Here is a 21,819-nt window from a genome sequence, read left to right as displayed (position 1 = left end):
GGGGGCTAAAGGTCCCAAATGATGATAAGCAACGGAGAGTGGCATGGCACGGCACAAATCTTATTCATTGTCTTCAGTGGTGCCTCGATATCAAAAATGTTGCTGTGAAGTATATAGGATAGATGACTTGCGGCGGCGGCGGCGGAAGAGGCCCTTGACACAATGTGTGGTATTGTGATGTACTGAGAAGCTCATAATCGCAACGCTCGCCGTGCGCCATCCGGATAGATGAAAAAAGCTAACGTGCTAGATTAAAGCAGAGCTGGCTGTTCCCAGCCGATTGTGTCACTAGCATAGCTCAATAGTGACTACAGTTCTTTGTAAGCCCAAGTCATTAGAGGGCTGCTTCAAAGCAAGAGGACTACTTTTTACCTCTGTCGCAATAAACGCGTTCGTAGTGATGAAAATATTCTGATAGCACAACAAAGGTACTATTGCATAGATAAAGCTGCGCATTTCGTACTTACCACCACAAGTGGACAGATCAAAACTATACCAGTAAAACATACGAACAGAGCTTTTAGGTCCATTCCCACTGTTTTTCAATTACACTCCTAGATAACAGTAAGCTTGTACCGAGATACGAAAAGACGACTACAGCGATATTTCGCACTTGGCCATTTCGAGCAAAGCTACTATTTCAAACTGTCGGCCGTATGTAGTGCCACACCGGGGTCATACTATTTTAAAGTATCATTAGACAACAGCTTCGGATCGATGGCGGCCTGTCGAATCAGCGTTACAATTTATCAGTATCGCCGACACGTTAAGGAGTGAGGATGCTTGAAGTGGCAAGTGCCGCTGCTGAAAAATCAGCCGGTGATGTTCAGTCTAACAACGAATGGGACAGTTATAAATAAATATATACGAACATATCTATTCGATCAGCTCAGCGTAGCGGTACTACATGTTACACGGCTAGTCGTTGTTTCGATATAGGTAAGTTCATAGTGCGCTGCGAGAACGTTATCTAAATCGGTCTCCGACGTGAGCGGAAATTTAATCTGACCACGAAACCAGCATTGAGACAGAGACCTTACCGATGTCGTTATAATAGAAAGAATATTGGTAAATAGTTTTACCATTTATCCGTTTTATGATTCAGTTAAAGGAAGCTCACAATGTATCCTGCGCGAAGATATTAGGTATCCCTCTAACATTCACTGTTGATATGGTGAGTACAAAACGTACAGCGAGTTCAAAAGGTTACGCAATCCATACCAACGGATATTCATTGAGGAGCGACAAATCCTCAGGACATTCTTTGATCAGATATTGATAGGCTTTTTCTTCCCTATTTTAACTCGTGTACTTTTCTCAACCAGCGTTTTTCGTGCTAGGTCGTAGGTGAATGTTTAGGTTTGTACGAAGACGCGCAAGGGAAGATTTTCTGAAGCTAGATTAGGCTTCTAGAGAGCGTCCTTCCTAGCGACTCCTTCCGTAACTTATTAAACGTTACACATATAACTTGAGTAACATGAACGTTTGCATTCTACTGACGTAGCGCCAACAGAGTACAAGTAAGTTTCCACCCTAACGAACGGTTATCTTAGAAGAAGAACGTTTCCATTTACTACACATGGCGAAATTACCTTCCATCAGTAATATGCTGCTCAATATCGATTGAAGCAAACATATTTGTTTTTACCTTTAACATATTTGTTTCATAGTTTCTTAGTTTTGCTTTTTTTAATTATTGCGATCTAGCTTGCCAGCGTTATGTAAGTCGAAGGAAGATAGCCGTGTTGTTTACAGACAATTTACAACAAAGCGCTCGCAAACGCAAACAAACGTTTCGTGTCTTCATCGTTAGTTGCGAATGCCATATTATTACATTGCAATTCAGAACCAAACGAACATCTGGGTTTTTTTCCTATTTACACACACATTGTGGCCAGTTAGCTAGCATACTCGTCCAATGATCCTGTATGCAAATTTCAGTCCATCTCACCGACTGTTTCCACGTGACTTCTGCGTGGTCTCTGTTACACTGAAACACCGCGAATCGATAATTACGCTCTATACTAAATGGAACGTCCTCTTACAGCTAAGTTTCTAACATAATTAATGAAATAGTAACGTAGCTAAGTTCTTTTTTAGGGACAATTCTTTTTTAGGTCATAAATAGATTGGATCGAATGAAAAATCGATAGGGCGTTTTGACTACAACAAATTGAAATCCTTTTATCCGATCATAGTCTACAGTTCCACTCCAGTAGAATTTCAATGAAGGCCATATATACGTAAGTATAGAAGGATATTTTTTTTCGGTAACGCTTTCTTTCTTTACAATCGTAAGCAGTCTCCCGGCGTATTTGTAGGTCCTAATTTATTTGAAACATTTTAATGCAGCTCCTGGCAGAAATGATTTCAATGAAATTTACTGATTCTTTTCGTCATGCAACTGGAACTGTAGATGGTCGTCGTTTTTAACTACCTATTACCTGACAAATTTCGCAGAGGGACGCACTGCCTGATTACGGGAAGCGATAGAGAGCTTTTCTTTGCAGTCGCCAATAGCTCGTTATTCGAGCTTGTTATAACGGTTCGTTACTTCGAACGGTAAAATCCGTAGACTGGTACTCGCGCTTCAGACAGAACATACGCAAAAACTATTATACTCAAAGTATAGCGGAGTCACTAACAATTGCCAAATTTGACTGATTCTATTGTAGAAGCCCTTGGGTAATTAAGCTCGCGTGTCTTTTGGGTTACCATTTCCATGCGTTTACTTCATTAGAACCATCTACAGTGTTGGCAGCTTACTTGCTTGAGAACGATAATATTCACTGAGCTACAACCATGCAGAGAGCTAAAATCAGAATCATTTAAACAAACTACGGAATCTCACTCAGGGACTGAGCCCAAAATTCTGGACGCCGTGGAATTAGTGTCTGTATTCCGAGAGCTAAGAATCAGATTTTTTTCTTTTGCTATTTTTTTAGGAATATTATCACCTATCAATAGTTCAAGATTCTATTCAGCGGTCAAAGGTGATGCTACGTTAGATACACGATCAAGCAATTCATTTAATGGTACAGCATCTTTGAATGTTATTGCCCAGGTAAAGATGGCTTGTATACTAGCTTTTAGTATTATCATTCTGATCACGCGCATTGATAGCTACGTGTATGCGATAAAGCACGTACGCTAGTGGTAACAATATAAATATTCTGCCTCGTTCGGGACCTTGAATGGATAAGGGGCATCCAACTGGCTTTTACTTGAAATATCGCGTGCTTACTAGAAAGCATATCCGCCACATTGACTTGAACGCTGTGTTAGCGGACTCGGGCCAACATCTCTCATCCACGCACTCTCTTCTAATTAAGTTAAGAATTTTTTTTTTATTGTAGACTGTACGACGTGGTGACAAATCATGTAGTATAGACTAGGAATTCCTTGCAGGCCCATGTTGACCAGCCACTCACTGTTGCTCCCCAGTGCCTGAGAACCATACTGATATCGTTTCAAACCATCGCTTTGTGGTCCAAATGTTTTTAATACATTTTCCTTCTGACCTAGTCAGTAATATGTACTATAAATTTATTCATATGATCAACATACTCCATATCATGTTATTTATACCGGGGGAAGCAGTGGTTTCGTCGCAATTTAGTAAGCCACTGCGAATCTATGGAAACTGTCTTTTTCATTTTTCAACGTTTGAACAGAAACACTGAGTTATTGTCAAGGTGGCACACGATGGCTACATAATGGAAAGACCGGACGGCTTATTAGTTGCTCTAGCTCTTGTCATAACCTACGTACACCTACGTACACTATTAGAAATAGTGTACGTAGGTGTAGGTCTTAGAAAGAGTCCAAGTATATTGAAGTCTGACTGCTTCCCGACTGAAAATGGAGAAAGATTCCGTTTTTATCGCTTTAGCCATCTGGTGCATTGTGTTACACAGCAGTGTATTGCGAGCATATGAGGCATCACTTAGGTACGAAAAATCACCGAGAACCGCGTCGTAACCAAGAACGCTATGTTGTCATAAAAAACCAATTATAGTCTTCTCTCTCTCGAAGAGGTTGACGGCCCTTTTAATGAACAAAACTACCAAGCTATTCTCCGCCGTGTTACTGTGCGTCGGTGTTAATCCAGCCGTACTTGAGCCTCGTTCCAGCTAGTTTTAACGGTCCAGCAGGCTTCGACTGCTAGTTAACTGCAATTTCTGCCCTCGGGCAGCATTCCCGTCGGCAAATAGGAAGTTGTGGGAAGAGTGAGATACAACATTCAATATGGGGTAAAACATCATGAAAGGACAATGGGGATGACCCTCCGGAGTCTTTGAGTAGAAACGATGATCTTTTTTTTTATGAATCGCATCGCCGCATAGATGAGGTACCGTAGCACAGTGGCTGTCTCTTTTGCTTCGATAGTTCTGCTTTTGTACTAGATGAAATATAGTAGAAACTATACTAATAATAGCTATCTTAGTGTAGGAGTATCTCCTTTTTTGTAAATCCTCCTACTGTTATTGCTCCAACCCAGCTCGGTCGCGTTTATTTGTATACGCACAGTCGGCGCTACCTTGAGATATCGCGAGACGACGAGTTTACAATGGCAAACTGTATCTTCCATCTGCTTTCCTAGCATTATATTACTGCCCTTGATTCTTGTCTTCGACTTTTTTTTTGTTCAATTTAAGAACTTGTGAAATTTGTGTGTGTGTGTGTTCGTGGTCGAAACGAGTGATAAAAAAGGGCTGTTTATGCGTCGACACTATACTGTTCTGTGCTGAGTGCAACATCACGAACCCATTTCCTTCCATCCCCGCAGAACGGCTTTCTAAGCAGGATGCCTTACCATATACGGTGGTAGAGAGTTTTCCGTCTGTTCGTTTGGTCGGACCATTGCGTCGACTCCACAGGGCCGTTTGGGTTTCTCTTTAGGTTTAGAGTCGAGACTAACGCCACAAAAAGAAAACCCGTTAAGAGGATAGCATTTGAGTAAAAGCTTGAGCAGGTAGCTTGATGCAATAGAATGCGATGAGGGTTCAGGATTATCTTTTAAGCAGCGCAAGAGATACGCAGCGTAAAGCAGACGACAGGAGGGATGCAGCGTGCCTGCGGGAAAGACGGGACGCCTATTCCTTTCTAAACGAAGCCTAGTCACAGGAGCAGGGGCTTTTAACTTCTCGTCAATCAGCAGCTACAAAACACGAAACATCTGGAGGGCTGCGAGGTTCGCTTGGTTACTCGAAAGACCCAATAAGCGAATAAGGGTGGAGAAACAAAAAAAAAAAAAGGAATGAACATAGTGAGAGTACAGAGGAAAGAGAATGGCTGGTTACGCAGCTACAAAGAAAGCGATACGTAGCGAGAGACGTAGAGGCACAGAAAACAGGCGAGAAAACAAAGCGTGGAAAGCGTGGTGGTCCGCTAGGTTCTGTAGGGACACGCTGGTAGGGATAACGAACTGAGATACAGGACGACGAGCAGGGGACGGACGAAATTGGGAACGGAGATTTAGGAAAGAAAAAAGTCGGAGAACATTCCTACACTTTGTCTGGGTATGTTTGGTTTCCTTACGACCTGTCTCGAGAGTTACTTGTTCGACACTAGCCGACTGCCAGCGGCAACGGACAATAGGGGCGCCAGCGTCGGGTCAAACCGAGTCAGCTCGTGCCAGACTTACACTACTGCAGAAAAATGCGCACCGCGCGGAGAAGAACACATAGTTGAGCTTGGAGAAAATGGTAAGCGGCTGGCACGCCAAGAGGCATGAAACGAGGCGTTTAGATTGAATTGTCACGTTCCGCATGTCACTACTTCTCCCCAATACACGGTGTGTACAACCCCATCTCCTTGTTCTCGCAATAGCAACAGCGACAGCCACCTAGTCAGTCGGAGTCCTCCGGCTTTCGACTTGGGCTACTCAGCTCAGCTCAAACCGACCCACTAGAGGCCTGCCCAAACGTCGGGCAGAGGAAGAGAGAAACGGCACACAGCAAAGAGTCGAGCGCCGAACGAAGGCTAAGCAAACAGGGTCCTCACCTTCTACTGGACTGCTGGCTAGCCGCCTGCTGGCGCATTGCGTTTTTCCTATAGAACATAACCCCATGCAAGCAGTAAGAAAGCCTTAAGTAGTAAGAAAGAGGAAGATACTGACCCACCGGAAGAAGGAAGTACCGAAGACGAGCGTGCTTGAGACTGACTTAGGGGATGTGTGTGGCCGCTAAGGCCTGTTTCCTTCAGTTCTCTGAAGAAGAACAGTGCATCAGGAGAACAAACTGCTAAGCAAATAGGCGGGCGGGTAGGAAAATGGAGAGGCACTCTGTGCTATGGCGGAGGCGGCTGGCGGCCAAAATGATTTTCGCCGCGTGGACCAGAGGGCGCTGGCGTTTGGCGAGCGACGGCTCCTCTAGAGGACGCTGCTTCCCTCCTGCCCTCCATCGTACCGTTTTCTGAGCTGTCTGCCTGGCTTACCAAACGCTCTCATCTGGACCTAACCCTCGGTGGACACAGAAAATCAGCCAGCCATTGAAGGAAGCGTCGTGCTCCGTCATCATAGGATGTTCTGTCTGTGGGAGGCGTTTCTGGTGGCGGAAGAGTAAGTAGATAATTTTAATTTAAACTAAAACATTTGACAGATTTTTGTCCCGTAGATAAGTGTATTCGGCTTAGACCACCGGCTAGCGCCAGGTTACCGTGACCCTCACGTCCCTGAAAAGGGTCAACCAACTGAGCCGCTTTTGCGATCCTGTTGCGCAAAAAAACACTGAGAGGTCCATAATATTTTATTCTACATTCTAGGCCCCCGCCCACTTAAGCCAAGCGAGCACATTTTGTCATCTATACTCGTCCGTTGCAAAGAGTAACGGGTTGTTGTCTACGTTCGCATAGACGAGTACACTGTGACGCACACTTGATGTATAGATGTAGCAGATACTTAAGCTTCCCTTCCTTTCAATATCCCACAATAGTTTTCAATCGCGATTCGTAATCCGTAGTCAGCATGGAACTTTACCCAAATGAAAATCTAACTGCTTCTGTTCAATCCTAAAATCTATCCAGCAACGGAGCATAACCGAAACGCTAGTTATGTCAATTATTTTCTTCACATGGTACAGTGCAGGCAAACTAATATACGAGTTAAGTCGTATCACACCTTTATCGTTACTCTCGAGGGGTTTAAGCAAGACAAGAATAGCAACGAGTGGATTTTTCACGGTTTTGATCGCCATGGCCATCTAAGGATGTGTGCACGCGCGCGCTAAGCACAAGCGGGAAGTATGGCTATGAACTTGTTCCCTTCTACCAGGGCACAGTCTGTTCACTGAACTCAGCAGCAGCGGCACCAGCAGGTGTCGCCATTTCTGGCAGCTCCAGCACCGTCGCTATTAGTGCACGCCTTTACCATCTGCGTGGCCGTCGCCCTTGTGTGTCCTCCACGTCTTCTTCCCCTTCCTTCAATTCAGCTGTCGATCCTTGATCCATCCGCACCCTTCGTTCTATGGCTTCATGGGTGAGCTTTCCAAACGTTTCTCATGGTCCACGGCAGCTCCTTCACAAAGTTCTCAAGCGAGTCGAGCTTTGTTCTCCGGTCTGTTCGTCGTTTCGTTCCCCTGTAACCTGATTTGGTGGGGCAAACATCCCGCCCTTCTGCTCGTTTCTGGACGTCGCTGCCACTACCCCTACTGCTGGGCTCGAGGTTACCGAATGTAAATTTACTATTGTTGCTACTTCTGCTACTTCTGCTGCTGCTGCTGCTGCTGCTGCTGCTGGTGCCATAACCACGATCATTTTAACTACTGGTTACAGTGAATAAACCAAACGAGTTAAGGGACTCCAGCGCTACAATCGTCTACGGCTACCCAGACCTCTACACCAGTGAAAAAAAAGACTGTCGCTTTTTCTTTAACTCACTCGTCCCACGCGTGTCAAGTCGAAAGATCTAGGAGGTTGGGATACTTTTCCCGTAGACTTCCCTTACAGTCGGGAGAAAACAGCGAGGTTGTCATTACATAGTCGCTTTTCGTCGTTTTCTGTTATTCCCCTTGTCGATCTGATGACGAATCAACGGCTGTCGAAAAACGTACTGAGCCGTACGAAGACAAGCGACGAAACAACTCGATTTTCGAAGCCTTGAAACGCGCTCTTTGTGGTTCTGGTGCAGGCGGCTGTTTCCATTTTTGTGCCGTCATCGACGCTGAAGGGTCAATCATTTGCCTTGCTTGGTGTCAGCGCGCAAGTGCTTCTACTTGGCATCTTCAGATCAGCCGCTGAGACGAACGTTTGGCAAATATGCACTCAAAAACAACACAGGGAATCGACAATGAGAGGGAAAGGATAGCGTTGCCCTGAGAGCAATTATAAACACAGTAGTACTACCGAGTGCCTCTCCTGAGTCACTAAGAGGTGCAGAAACTCCAAACAAATGCGGGTGTTGGCTGCAACGTTTCCATATGTGTGCATGTAGAAAACGCAATGTATTATCGCGAAATGATCAGGAAACCCATTTTATGATGATATGGTAAGCGTGAGTACAAGAGAGCAGACTCGCGTAAAATATAGGTACTGTTTTTCATGCACTTTTTAGCTGTTCCTTATGCAACCTCAAAGCCACGTTGCGATGGTTTGAAACTCTATTTATTAGTGAGTGAAAGTAAGCGAGGAAAGAGGAAGTAGTAAACACTTAAGCCGCTGCCGACAGGGTGAGTTGTCATAGGACCTCCAATTAAGGATGCTTGTTTCAATTGGACAACAAGCTGACACATGTCCCAAGGCAGTGTTACCCGTAGATACGCCAGCGAGGCCGAACAAGTAATTAACCATACGGCTGATCTACCAAGCTGGTCACGGGCTTGTTTTAACGAACACAGAACAGAGTGCGCCATCTTACGCTAACTCAGATATAATATAAAGCTTTAGATGCGTCCTCAAACTAACCTGCCGGAGCTGACTACCACGTGCCGCTGACAATAGCACATCGGCCCGGGAGGGCCACTAATTAGAAAACATTATACCGAGGTGAGATTTGGGTCTCAGGGTCGAGTACTTGAAGACCTGTGTTCGCACTTGCGCCTGATAACAAACCTCTCAGGGGAAGTTAAGTTACGTCACGTGTACATAAAACCGCTCGCTACACGCCAGCAAATAGCTCTCATAAGCTAAACTATTTGCATTTAATAAATTGCCATTATATATTGATATGAAGACTGAGCAATTACGCACACACAATATGCTTTTTTCCCTATCCGCTTTAAGGGCGTATTTTTAGCTTCTTTGAAAAAGTGGAAGCGATCAATGTTGTCTGTTCAAAGATTGAATGATGTATCAGGCAAGCGTGCCAAATCAATCCGTTCGACCTAAAATCGTTGACGGCTCCATCACCGACTTAGCGTATAGCGACTGATTCTCGATATTGACGGAGAACAAAGAACCAACTAGTGCAACACGTACCTGAAGGCTGTAGCCTTATTTTACTTCCAAACCCATCATTCCAGGATACGGTTAAGCGGACGTCAGGCTGGATGGGTACAGAAAAGAAGCCCCGTGGTTCTTGCGCGTTCGCTGGAGATGCTGCGTCTTCACTCGCTCCTCGAATCGGTTTCGCCCTTTATGACAATCCGGATTAATTACTGAAGCAGACGGCTCCAAGCGATAACAGAGATGTTATTCAGTTACCGGTGGTGCTGGAATGTTTTATCTTCGTTCCAGATCGGCTGTTGGCGACTTAGTGTTTTCTGTCATATGCTGCCACCCCTTTCTAAGCCCTCAACCCATTCAGAAGATCAGCGCGCTGCCGAACAGACAAACAAATAGAACAAACGTCAAGAAAAGTTCAAGCGTCACTGATATGGGTTGAGTCGCGATTCGTGTTAGACTGGTCGACCGTCCGAGCGGTCAGTTCGTTGCAGTACGATAAATACAAAATTAGTCGTTCGGTCTTTTGTTGTTTGGTAATTGGTAAAAACATATGCAAAACGCTTTTTTAGGTTAACAGCGGCTGAAAAGCGCCGGAGATATGCGATTATCGTAAGACATTGGTAAACACTTGAATGTCCACTAAGAGGCTCAGCATACGCCGTGTATTACGAAGTAAATCCTTGAAAAATTTCTGCAAGCAACGAATGAGATTTATACGAGCACAACTTCCAAATCCTCTACCAGTCTGAACTCACTGACTACATCAATAGATTTTTGTTGGGCCTGAAGCCAAGTAGGTGAAACCAACTGGTGCTGCCTGCCGTACGTAGCGACAGTCAGTTTCGATGAGATGATTACAATGACGGTGTGCCTATTAGTATAATACTAAAATTTCAACTTAGGTTGTCGACACAGTACGGTACGACAGAGTGCGCCACTGCTTATACCAAGTGATACTACTCATATAATTTTACTATTTGTATCATCTACAATAAATGGGAAAACCTATCTCGAAATGTAGGCCACTCAATCGCCCTACGCACGACACGCAGATGAGACACCAAATTTTTTCCGACAACGACGTTTCTAAAGTCATATAGCAACGTTGGTGATTGACAGCCTTCTATTTCAACCCTTCGGGGTTATCATTACATAAGCCAACTGTAGCACGTTATGACCTTGCTGGTCCTTGGCTATGAATGAACGGGTTGCTTGTCTATTTGCGTACAGGTCAAACAAAGGTTTGTGTATGCGTGTCGGTCCCCGAGTCTGATGTGAAAAGCAAGCTTTATCTTGTACAGACTGCCAGTGACTTAGTCTGCATGATTCCGAATATATGTCGTGAATTGCTATTACTGCTTTAGCCTCGCTAAGCGTTTGCCGGGATGATAGACCGAGAGACGGTTCGCTAGTGGTACAAACACTGCTGTGGCCGCTGTAGGGCCGCGTGCTACCGCTATCCACTAAGCGGTGAAGCGTGTTGTATCTTGTTTACTGTACTACATTCAGTCTCAGGACAGAAAACCCTCTCTCCTGCAGGCGGCTTGAGTTCGCTGTACCTCAGCCGATGTTCTAGCCGCGATGCTCTCAAGAAGTCAGCTTCGTCTGAGGTGCCACTTGAGGTAAGGTCAGCCGCCTGCCGCTATGACCCTATACGAGCAGCAGTGATAGTGCTGGTGGCCAAAAGCGTTTGGGAGTTTACTATTCGAATTCGGCTATTGCCATTTCGTGTGTCCGTACCCCCTCATTTTTCCTGATCCACCCTGCAGCATCTTTCCGCTCTCCGTATAAGGGGCAACTAAGTGTTAGTGTCGACTGTCTGCCTGCTCGTGTGCGTAGGTGTTTGGAGAAGACTTCGTAAAGGGAGTTCGGTTGTGACGTTCCCAAGTGCCGTGACGGCGAGCGCTTAAGCGATTAACCTGGGCTAGGCTTAATGCGTGGCAGTGCTGTACTGCCTTGCCAAGGCAACCGATTCGCTATCTGGTCGACAATAGCAGCCGCAGCAGCAACAGCAGTACCAGTGGCGGCTAGTCGGGAAGCCGTGCCGTCAGCTCTCAAGCCGCCCTCTAATCAAGAGTCCACAAGACCCAGCCCAACCTGCTGGCAGCCTGCCGGCAGCCTACCGATTTGCCTGTGCCTATTTGCTGGGCGGCCAAGGAACCCACAACCCGTCCTCCTCCCCTCCCCCCCCCAGCCAGCCAGCCAGCCAGCCAGCCAGCCAGCCAGCCAGCCAGCCAGCCTAGTCTACTCAGTAGGATAGTGATTCGCAGCAGTCCTGCTCTGTCCTGACGCAGTCGGTAGGTTTTCCCGCAGGCAATGAGGCGGCCGGTCCAAGTTGAGTTGACCCAGTGTGAGCACCCAATGAACGGGTGACTTAACTTCTGAATCTTGCGTATTTCTTCTCCCGTATTGCTATTGCTACCGACTGCTATCTCGGCAGCTGGCAGTGGCGCCACCGTTTCTGTTGATCTTTTTGTTCCGTTTTGTATTGCCCTATTGAATCGTTGCTGTATCGTCTAGCTCTGCCGGAGGAGGGAGTAGTGACCCCGCTGACTGGAGTGACAAATTAACGATAACGGTAAAAGAGATATTCGCATTTGTTCCCTAAATCATTTCTTCACCATCGTCTCATCCACTCAGCGGTTTCCTTAGCCATCCGCGGCCGAAGTACATTGTTTTCTTTATGCCTGCTTATAATGATTCCTCGTAGAGTGCGCAGAACATTTAGGTGTGACTTATGTGTACTACAAATGCATAATATGAAAGAGAGAAGCATGAAATTTTGCAGAGAAGCGATATAGGCATAGTGAAATAATCCGATAAAAAGCGCTGCTGAGTTTTTAGTGATTTTTTCGGCAGATAACTTTGGCGATGGATCAGGAGACTCTGAAGAAAGCTGCGATCGCAGTGCCCGCCTTGGCGGTGTTGTGCTATCTTATTTACCAGGGGTAAGTGGTACCTGGCGCCTAATGTTTGGGCCTCCAATGGTATGACGGAAGTCTAGAGAGAGGGACACAGATACAATAGCTCCCGCCTCATGCAAAACGCTTTCATCAGCGAAAGCGACAACACCTTTATATTCGTGTAAACTGCATTCGCTACAATTTGTTGTTGTCTGTTGCTGATAGGAGCGTCGTGCATACATGCGAAAAGAGTATCCTTGCGCAATTAAGCGAGTACATAATACGATAAGACATTTGTCCTAGTCACGCGAAAAATGCCAGTGTAGTACGAACGTAAGAATGAAAGGCAACAGAGTAGAGAAATCGGCACAGGTACCATTGTACCGGCTACGCGAATAAGCCACTCCATTAGATATGTCTGATCCTCTTTTTCCATACTCGGAAGTGTTTCTTTGAATGCTGAATGTCCGACGCTGTCGTCGAGCAGTACACCGACTGTTAGTAATACGCTGGCATAAGACTGCTGTACTACTTCCAGTAAGCTCAACCACCGCTATTAATAGACGGTACGCAGGCTAAACATATTGGATGCTTTAAATACGTAAATTTCACATTGCACAAGGCAAGTTGTAATTACAGTGAGTTGGTTAGTGAAGTAAACGGCGACGACTAACATTGATTTTTTTTTATTGTGTTCTGTTAAATAGCACCAGCGCGCTGAAGGCATTTTTTCCACGGAAGGAAGTGCCCCATGATGTAAAAGATAAACTACAGGCCGGCTACCAGAAGCTCCAAGCCTCACCACAATGCAAGTCTTTGCTAAAAAAGTATCTGACAAAAAATGTGCTCGAGAGTCTGCAAAGCAGAAGCACTCGAATGGGTGCGACACTTCTCGATGTCGTGCAATCCGGGTTTGCCAACATTGACTCGGGCGTCGGTGTTTACGCTCCTGACGCTGAATCGTACAAGATTTTCGCTCCTTTGTTTGATCCCATCATTGACGACTATCATCAGGGATTCAAGCCTACGGACCGGCACCCACCTTCGGACTTCGGCAACCTTGACACGTTCGAAAACGTCGATCCCGATGGGAAGTTTGTCATCTCCACACGTGTACGTTGTGGACGCTCTCTGCAGGGATACCCGTTCAATCCCTGCCTTACAGAAGCAGTGAGTGTACAGGAATGCTTGTTATAACTAGCATTTTGTCCATTACTAAGTAAAGCGTGACGTAAACGAAATGCGTTGTTTTAAAGGTCGTGTTCCCCTTATAGCATTATCTATGAAATTCTCCAATAATCAGCAGTTGTTATTCCTTGATTTGCATCGAGACTTACAACAAAGATCATTTCCTTGGTACGATTGCCTCTTAGCAATATCGAGAAATGGAGCAGATTGTGTCTAAAACCCTGAAAGGACTGACAGGGGAACTTAAGGGTACATACTATCCCCTCACCGGAATGAGCAAAGCTACGCAACAGCAACTCATCGACGACCACTTCTTGTTCAAGGAAGGTGACAGGTACGTTGTAATCATTTTCTTGAAGCGATTGATCTCGATGGGGAAACTGATTCCACATTAGCCCTTTGTCGAACCGAAATCTCAACATACAAACATGCTATCTATGTTTTTTCCATCGAGCAATGCTACGATTGAATATAAATTTCGCTAATTTTCTACCTGTACCGTTGAGCAGATTAACATCTGTGACCGAGTAACCTCTTATGATCTCATAGTTGTATTTGCATGCCTCGAGAAAGTATGTTTTGAAACGTTTTGACGTTTGGTTTTATGAAACCACTGGCTCTAATCTTGAAAGGCCTACTCAACTCATCGTATGCTTATTGTTGACCGACAGTTCAGCAATTCCGATTGTTTTTATCTTTTTGAGCTATCCAAATACATCCAAGTTATTTGATAGCTAAACCGGCTCTTGTTACTTGTACTAGTTGTATTGTACTAGATATTAAAGGAATACCTGATATTACACTTCATTATAACGTTCACTCAGCATCTGACTGCTATCAACGCTTGTTCCAGATTCCTACAGGCGGCGAACGCGTGCCGCTTTTGGCCCACCGGACGTGGCATTTACCATAACGATGCGAAAACATTCCTTGTCTGGGTAAATGAAGAGGATCATCTCCGGATTATTTCTATGCAGCAGGGCGGAGACCTTAAAGAAGTTTTTACCCGCCTGGTCAATGTAAGCGCTTTCTCATTGCCTGTACCATATATACGATTTTTCATCGTCTGTCATGATAGCTTCCATTATGTATATGTTGTTTATTAGTTAATTTGTTGTGTTCGGCATATATTTACTATTCAGCGTCACATATTTCGTGCGGGAAAAAGTTAACTTACTTAGTCATACGACCGTGCAACATACGGCCAATTAAACCGCTGCCACTTGCATAACTTGACCTTCCGTGGCGATCATTTATACCTGTATTTTCTCGTATGTTTATTTTGGGCATAGTACCCTCTGTAAAGCTTACTTCTGCTGCCGTATTTTAAACGACATTTTTGTAAAAAGGAAAATGTTCTATCAATGGTAATTTGGTATTTTGAAACATATTGGTTACTTTGAATAGATATGCGTTTTCGTTTTTCATTCTATTTGTGTTTTTGACATTACAAGGCATCACAAACAAGACCACGGAAATCTTTGTTTTCTAAACAACTGTGATCCGCGAATTTTTCGCTCAATGAAAATGCTCAAAATCAAAAACACTCACCAGCTGCCTTATGAAAATTTTCTGACTGTAGAACTGCCGGACGTTGATGACACCGCGTTTTGAACAGTAATTTTAGCTGCACATTAATACGGGTGTTTCCACAGGGTATCAAAGAAATCGAGAGGCATATTCCGTTCTCTCGCGACAGTCGTTTAGGCTACCTGACCTTTTGCCCAACGAACCTGGGCACGACCATCCGAGCGTCCGTACACATCAAGTTGCCCAAGCTCGCGGCAAACAAAGCACGTCTCGAACAGGTTGCCGCGAAGTATAACCTGCAAGTTCGAGGTTAGCAAATATCAATAACATGATTTTCGGCTTTTCTGTGGATGCAGGCGACGAGGATATTACATAATTCGTGTATAAATCATACGTCTTCCGATCTTCAATACCTACATAATCCGAATGGATTTCCTTTTCTGTTCGGTTGTTTTTTTTTTTTGTTCAGGAACCCGAGGCGAGCACACCGAGTCCGAGGGCGGCGTCTACGACATCTCTAATAAACGTCGCATGGGCCTGACAGAGTACCAGGCTGTCAAGGAAATGCAGGACGGAATCCTTGAATTAATTAAATTAGAAAAAGAGGCTTGAGCTTTACAGCTCTATATGGCAGAGTGGCAAGAGAACCTATTAGTGCGGGGCCGTAACTTTTGAAACTAACGGTGAACACACTGAACGTTCTAATCTTGTCACCAATCTTGAACCACACTTTATAAGTGTGTGTTTATAAATGTTATTCACACAACAAAACGCTTGCTCCACTAGGCTGCCGGCTATTGAAACGACCTTATTAATTAGTATAGAGAACTAATCGGCAAAGAGGAAGCATCATTCAAATAAAATAAAAGACATAGAAAGAAAACCGTAGTCGAATTTAGGTAAATAAAACAATGAGCCTCTACAGTTGCTTATATCCACCCTTTGATTAGGGAGACGAAAAGAATAATCCGAAAATCACTTCAATATTGGAAAATATCAGATTTAACTAGGATCGCCAAATAATGTGACTATTTGACTGCATCAGATCTAAAGATAAAGAGTAGTCAACAAGGGTTAATAACGAGGCTGCGTGAATTTAAGGCTCACGCAGGCCCATGTGCAATATTAGAATAACATGGTTTTAAACAGATTTTCTCCGGCTGTTCGAGGTGCAGACAAGAAAACAAGAACGACGATCTACAACTTCTAGAAGTGTACATTATGCTTTCGATGAGTAGATAGATGAATGTAGTTGATTGTCCTGTCCTAATCGGGAGCAGCGATCAGACGCACAAAAGGGCCTCTCTGGAAACGGATAATATATACACCATCGTCGGTTAGTGAGTAGGTAACGTTGATTGGTACTTTCAACTGTCCCGCTTCTGGGTGTACTCCTCCCTATGTAGTACAGTTTAGCATTAATGATGAAGCCGATGGCTACAACGAAGTCGTTGGTCCACGATCGAAAAATAATTAACAGGCAAAGAAAAACGAAATTTGAATTCTGTGAACGTCACGAGCGATGACAACAAAATGTAATGGTGGTACGAAGATCAGGAACTTTCGGTGCTATGAAAAATAATAAGCAAGTGATACGATCGGTTCAGACAGCAGACGAACTCCATACCAGTCAACGATGCTAACTGCTAATCCGGGCAAATATTGACTACGAACGATTATAGTACGCTCAACACGTATAACAAGACGAGACGTAATGGACATAAGGCTATATTGTGAATAAATTCCCTGTTTGAGGTGGTAAAAATGCAAACTTATTACTTTTGTTGGGTAAGTTCTCCAAGTATTGATGAACCGCTTCAAGAAACGTCATGGCGCAACAGCTCTCGAGAGTCGTTTGTTTTTTTTTTCTAAAACAGTTTAGGTCTCTTGGTGCTCCGGATCGTATGTATGTGATTTTGAAGCCGGCCTCGTGCCACTCTATATACGTCCGAAGCACTGAGAGATCCGGACCGTGTCATTCGACGATTCAACGATGAAGAGACAAACGCGAAACGTATCGGCTGTATACTGCAACTGGTTGGTATGTGTACAATAGCAAATTTGCTATGATATGCTGGTACGAAAATTGCATAGCTTTGCCCCGCAGAATCTGAATAGAAGGTTCCTGAGTAAATTTGACGGGCAAGCTTAACGAACACTAGGTAAATACGAAAGAGTAACACGTGGCTAACAAGCGCAGTTGTCTAGGAACAACTACAGCCGTTTTATTAAGACTATAAAAGCCGAAATTTAGTAGCCGATGCGTAGATAACAACTATCATGTGTTTAGTTATACAGATGAGGTCCGTGTCGTAATTGACGAAATGCAGGAGTTCGATACGACTAATAATTAATTGCTGGTGAACACTATGAATCGATATCTGTCCATGCGGTAAATTCTGTCACAGTATTTTCCGCAATATCATAACTGAGTACGAATTGCGTATCCGTTTCAAAGGCGCTGACCGGGAACGACACTTTTAAATGTCAGGGGACCTCGTAAAAAGGTTCTATTGAGAACAACAATCGCTTGTTGACCCGCGGAGAACGCGTCTTTTAATTATTGACATGATGATGAACTCTGTCCGTTGTATCAAGACAAATTAGCCAACCAATGGTGAATTGCGCTCTTACGGTATCCATTTTACAGTCGTCTCTGGCACAATTGCACACAATCTATTTATGTGCTTTTCATTTTTTTGTAGTCTACTGATGCATTTTTTCATGCTGTGTTTTTCCTTTTTGGAATTTGATGGCAACGATGACCAAATAGTGCCAACGAAATTTGGTAACCCACAGCACTTACGGGTTAGGCTGACTATGCGATCGATCCGTTGAAAGGTAGAAAATAAGTAACCCGTTGTCGTAACATATAACCCGTAAGGTCTAATTGTGCATATATTATTACATCTGGGTATTATATTAAACGGGAAATTGCATTGAAGGGCGAAATTTTATAATAAATGATGATGATGCTGCGAAGTGGATCAGAACATAATCTGCATCACCAAGCAGCAAGTGAGCTGAATTTAAACGTTAAACGTTCATAATATGCGTAATAATATACGTAATGCATAATATACGTAAAGTTCATAATATGTATGAAACTATACTTTAGCTTACGGATTGAATGGAATTGAATTAAACATTATTTTTCATAGACACAGTAAACGAACTACATTTATCTCAGTCTACGTCATACACACTCTTGCTAATAATAGTCATGAGGAGAATAGAACCCATATCTCTATACCAAGGTATAACTTTGACCATGGCTATCTTCATTTAATTTGAGTATGTGTGTATAGCTTCTACCCTGCTGGTTAAGCCTATTAATAAATAAATTCACATTAATTGCAAACAATACGATCGGATTTTTTGACCCTTTTGAACTATCCTATCAATAAGAATAAACCCACCTTGTAAAAAAAAAGTTCATCGTCATGGTATGTTGTCTCGACACGTAAGCTCCTCACGACCTTCTAACTGGGGTGATAAAGGTGTGGTTTAGATACGAATCTCGGCGAAAACGTACACTGGCCATTTAGAAGATCAAACGGAAGTTACACATATAGTATGCGTTAGACCTTGGATCATATCGTCTCTTCTGCAAGACTTCTGAAGCAACACCATGCAAGAATACTGAAGCTTGTCTGCTGAGAGTACCTGTCAGCCTGCAATATAAAAATCGTGACACCTATGACATAGATTGAAAGATATACTCTGTAAATTGAAGGCCTTAGGACAAACTAGGTTCTGTTAATAAGGCTCACTGCTCCCGGCAAGCGATATTTATAGCTGGTGGTACCTAAAAGTATCACAATTTTGAACCTGTAATTGTAATATACTGTTATCCGCGTTAGCTGTCATTCGACTTCATGGCAAGAGTCGGTGTCTTATTGAGCAACAACGACTAACACGGTGAAGTCATGCAAAAACCCAAATAGTCCACACATGAAACATTTACCTTTTGCGCTCCTCTATCTGCAATTAGATATGGCTGTAGCCAATAGTAGAAGCTACAAATATCGTAAAATTTCTTGGCATACAGCAGAAACCATGTAATAGCGTTCTCGGAGTTCCTATTTTAGCCTTTGTATGAGTCCAATGTGAGCATTTTTCATACCTGATTCATAGCAGTCGCAAAGACAAAACGCTTTGTGCAGCACTGCTTCAAGGGTTTATAAGAGGCAATATTGTTTAGAACATGCAATTTGAAGGCCTCATCATTGCTTTTCCTATCCTTATTTTCTAGGGATAGAGGTGTCTCGACGCCCAGCTTCGCACGCGGACCTAAAATGGATAAAGAGACGCATCACCATGGCATCATCACAGGGACGTAGCTTGTGTACAGATATTCTGTCGCCCCACTGCAGTAAATCCAGTCATCCGTAGGCAGTTATACTTCATGTTTCGTCTCAGCCATCATAACACAGTTCCTAGTTACCTTGTTTCGGAGGAACGCTGCCCTCTGCTTTTATGGTGCCTTATTTTAGCTACACATGAATCCTAATTCAATAATGCCTATGGGAGCGGTATAAATATTGAGAAGTTTTGATCACTACAGAATATATTCTGGTCCTTTCGCTGTACGTGCATTCATCGGTATTAATTGTCCTGTTTTCCCCGGTGCGATTAATCCAACCCTTTGCTAATGTTAACCCGTCGTCTTATTTAAGTTGTCACACAGCCTAATCCGTTTAGTCCTTGTGTTTCGAGCGTTAGGTCCGGCACCGCCGTTAAACATTTCATGAGATAGATGCCTGGCACGAAACGAAGTGCATCTATGCCAGGATTCAAGCCTTGACTACAACGTGTCCTTAGGATTAGAAGGCAAACACGTTATAAACTATGCTATTACGAAAACAGTCCGTTTAGTCTCCTATCCCTCGGCGATTATTCCTCCGTTGAGATCTCGGCGATATAACCTATCTATTGCAATATAAAATATTCGAAAAGCCAGCGCACTTTTGAATTTGACTGTTTCCTAAATTGTTAACCGTTCACAAGATGGTGTGGTTCGTTAGATTTACACTAGACAGAGGCGTTTATTAAAACGCCTCTGTCTTTTCAAGATTTTTCAAGATGGACTGATGAAAATTACATATCTTTTTGTTAAAGCTTTATATATATATATATATATATATATATATATATATATATATATATATCATTTTTGTGATTAAGAGCAGTCATTTATATACCTGCAAGCTGTCTGTAAACCGGTAAAAAATTTCCCATATATTATAGGTCAACAGTGTAGTGATGTTTGCGTTACTCACACAAGTTAAGTTGAAACCAGGAGCTCAAATAAAAACTGCTCAATGCTTTCAATACTTCTCAGTTCATTCACCAATGAGGTTCCGATTATATATTAGGATAGACTTTCTTAACACATAAAACCTAATTGGAGACAATCCTGCACGGAACTGCACGACATTTTGATGTTTTTAAAGCAATTAAAGGGATTCCATTTTACTTATTGACATTTGGTGAGAACATACAGACACAGATTAACAACACAATATTCCAGCATCAAAGACAGTATATCGAATATATTCCAGTACGTTCTAAACATAGCTCCAGAAAACACCGAGCAGCATAATATCTACCACAATTTTCCTCGCATATGAAGCATTTAGTTGTATTGTCCGGTTCTTGGAAATCCGGTTCGCCGCAGAGTCAATATTGACACTGAAACACAGCGAAGCGAGTGACGACATGTCTGTTTACCCAGTTTGGCCTTTCCCACTCACTGTGCTTCATCGGACCCAAAGGCAAAAAAACCCCATAAGTTTCCGCTAATTTTCATACTATGTAGCTCCTAGGACTAGTCCAAACGCTCCCTCTCTAGAGTTCAACGCCACGACCTAAATTCTCAAACGTGAGCGGCGGGTCGGCAAAGCGATGTCAGGACACAATTATTTGTGGTCTCTGGGCTCTTCTAAAGAAGAATGCCTTGATGCGAACAGGCTGAGAGCGGTGGCGAGGGACAAGCGATCAGGCGATTTGATCGCCCATGCGGCCAACACTACCTTCCTGTGTCTTCCGGTGACGTGCACAGCAAAACGTCTGCGATTCTCGGAGAAGAAATTTTCTTACATTGACAAGAAGTGACTTGACAAGATAGGAAGTCTCAGTGGCCGGTGCTCTGTCGCCCTGTCCAAGCTTCACTCAGCAATGGAAGGAAAGAGAATAAATATGGGAAATACTGAGAGTGAAAGTTTTTTCCCCCTTGCTCATTTCACTTCCCACTTCCGATAGATGATGATTTATAAGGGCCGAGTTGTACGTTAACCATTTGTATATATGTCAGTTTGTATTAGTTAGTTATAAGCCATGCTGAGAAACACATTATCATAAATTTGTTCAAAGAAGAAATTTCACTTTAACAGCGATAGGATACTAATGATAACCCTCAGTGGAACGAGCCCTCTCAAGAGATTTCAAATTTTCAGTCCCCTCCGCCTTCATTGAAGCATAGTCACACGATTTTCAAAACTGTGACGGTTGTTTACTAAAGAAATTTATTTACTTAAGAAACTATTATTCTTGCTTGCTATTAGATTGATAGAAAGAATTTTACCTTCATTTAACAACACAAATCCATGGCAGTTTATCTACATATGGGTGGAATGGGAAAAGGATTATAATAGGGTGTAACCCCTTGAGTCCAGTCAGATTATTAATATTGCTGACTGCTAAGAAACTGTATTAAAGGCACAATTCATACGCATATTGTACACGCCTGCAAACCTAACGCAACCTGTGAGATTGTGTACGATTCTGCCAACCTTTAGAGCGTCTCAGTGTTCGC

General features: G+C 43.4%; 2 protein-coding genes and 1 long non-coding RNA gene across 7 annotated transcripts in view; 1 reads left to right on the top strand and 2 right to left on the bottom strand.

Annotated features, from left to right (window-relative positions):
• Positions 1–6,231, bottom strand: part of LOC111264747 (uncharacterized) — a 17,279-nt gene extending 11,048 nt beyond the window's left edge. The window contains exons 1-2 of the mRNA XM_086970195.1: positions 6,122–6,231; positions 4,817–4,916 (exon numbers count right to left, since the gene is read on the bottom strand). Of these exons, the coding sequence (XP_086826321.1) occupies positions 4,817–4,864 (48 nt within the window). The 5' untranslated portion in view covers positions 4,865–4,916; positions 6,122–6,231. The remainder of the gene's footprint in view (positions 1–4,816; positions 4,917–6,121) is intronic.
• Positions 6,232–6,426: 195 nt separating this feature from the next.
• On the top strand, positions 6,427–16,767 carry LOC111264745 (arginine kinase Lit v 2.0101). Of its 5 annotated transcripts, XM_022840867.2 has the most exons (8): positions 10,921–11,003; positions 11,221–11,678; positions 12,241–12,329; positions 12,992–13,454; positions 13,658–13,806; positions 14,326–14,491; positions 15,128–15,311; positions 15,472–16,767. In XM_022840867.2, the coding sequence occupies exons 3-8, from the start codon at positions 12,253–12,255 to the stop codon at positions 15,612–15,614; spliced, it is 1,182 nt and encodes a 393-aa protein (XP_022696602.1). In that variant the 5' UTR covers positions 10,921–11,003; positions 11,221–11,678; positions 12,241–12,252; the 3' UTR covers positions 15,615–16,767. The 5 variants fall into 5 exon arrangements, with proteins under 5 accessions (XP_022696606.1, XP_022696603.1, XP_022696602.1 ...); XM_022840868.2 differs by lacking the exons at positions 10,921–11,003; positions 11,221–11,678 and adding an exon at positions 6,439–6,562; XM_022840870.2 differs by lacking the exon at positions 11,221–11,678 and having other exon boundaries at positions 10,922–11,003.
• LOC111264748 (uncharacterized) lies at positions 16,434–20,143 on the bottom strand. Its single transcript, XR_002683047.2, has 2 exons — positions 19,129–20,143; positions 16,434–18,676 (listed from the first exon to the last, which is right to left on the bottom strand). It is a non-coding gene; the product is annotated as an uncharacterized LOC111264748 (long non-coding RNA).
• Between the last annotated feature and the right edge of the window lie 1,676 nt (positions 20,144–21,819).

Source organism: Varroa jacobsoni, unplaced genomic scaffold (genome assembly GCF_002532875.2).
Source record: "Varroa jacobsoni isolate VJ856 unplaced genomic scaffold, vjacob_1.0 scaffold_895, whole genome shotgun sequence".
Taxonomy (NCBI): Eukaryota; Metazoa; Arthropoda; class Arachnida; order Mesostigmata; family Varroidae; genus Varroa; species Varroa jacobsoni.
This window is presented reverse-complemented; position numbering and strand designations above follow the sequence as displayed.

Bases quoted from the DNA above. Each gene is read 5' to 3' on its own strand.
- LOC111264745 (XM_022840868.2), top strand. From the start codon at position 12,253: ATGGATCAGGAGACTCTGAAGAAAGCTGCGATCGCAGTGCCCGCCTTG. The intron at 13,455-13,657 runs GTGAGTGTACAG...ATTGCCTCTTAG, and splicing joins ATCCCTGCCTTACAGAAGCA to CAATATCGAGAAATGGAGCA. The intron at 13,807-14,325 runs GTACGTTGTAAT...CGCTTGTTCCAG, and splicing joins TTGTTCAAGGAAGGTGACAG to ATTCCTACAGGCGGCGAACG.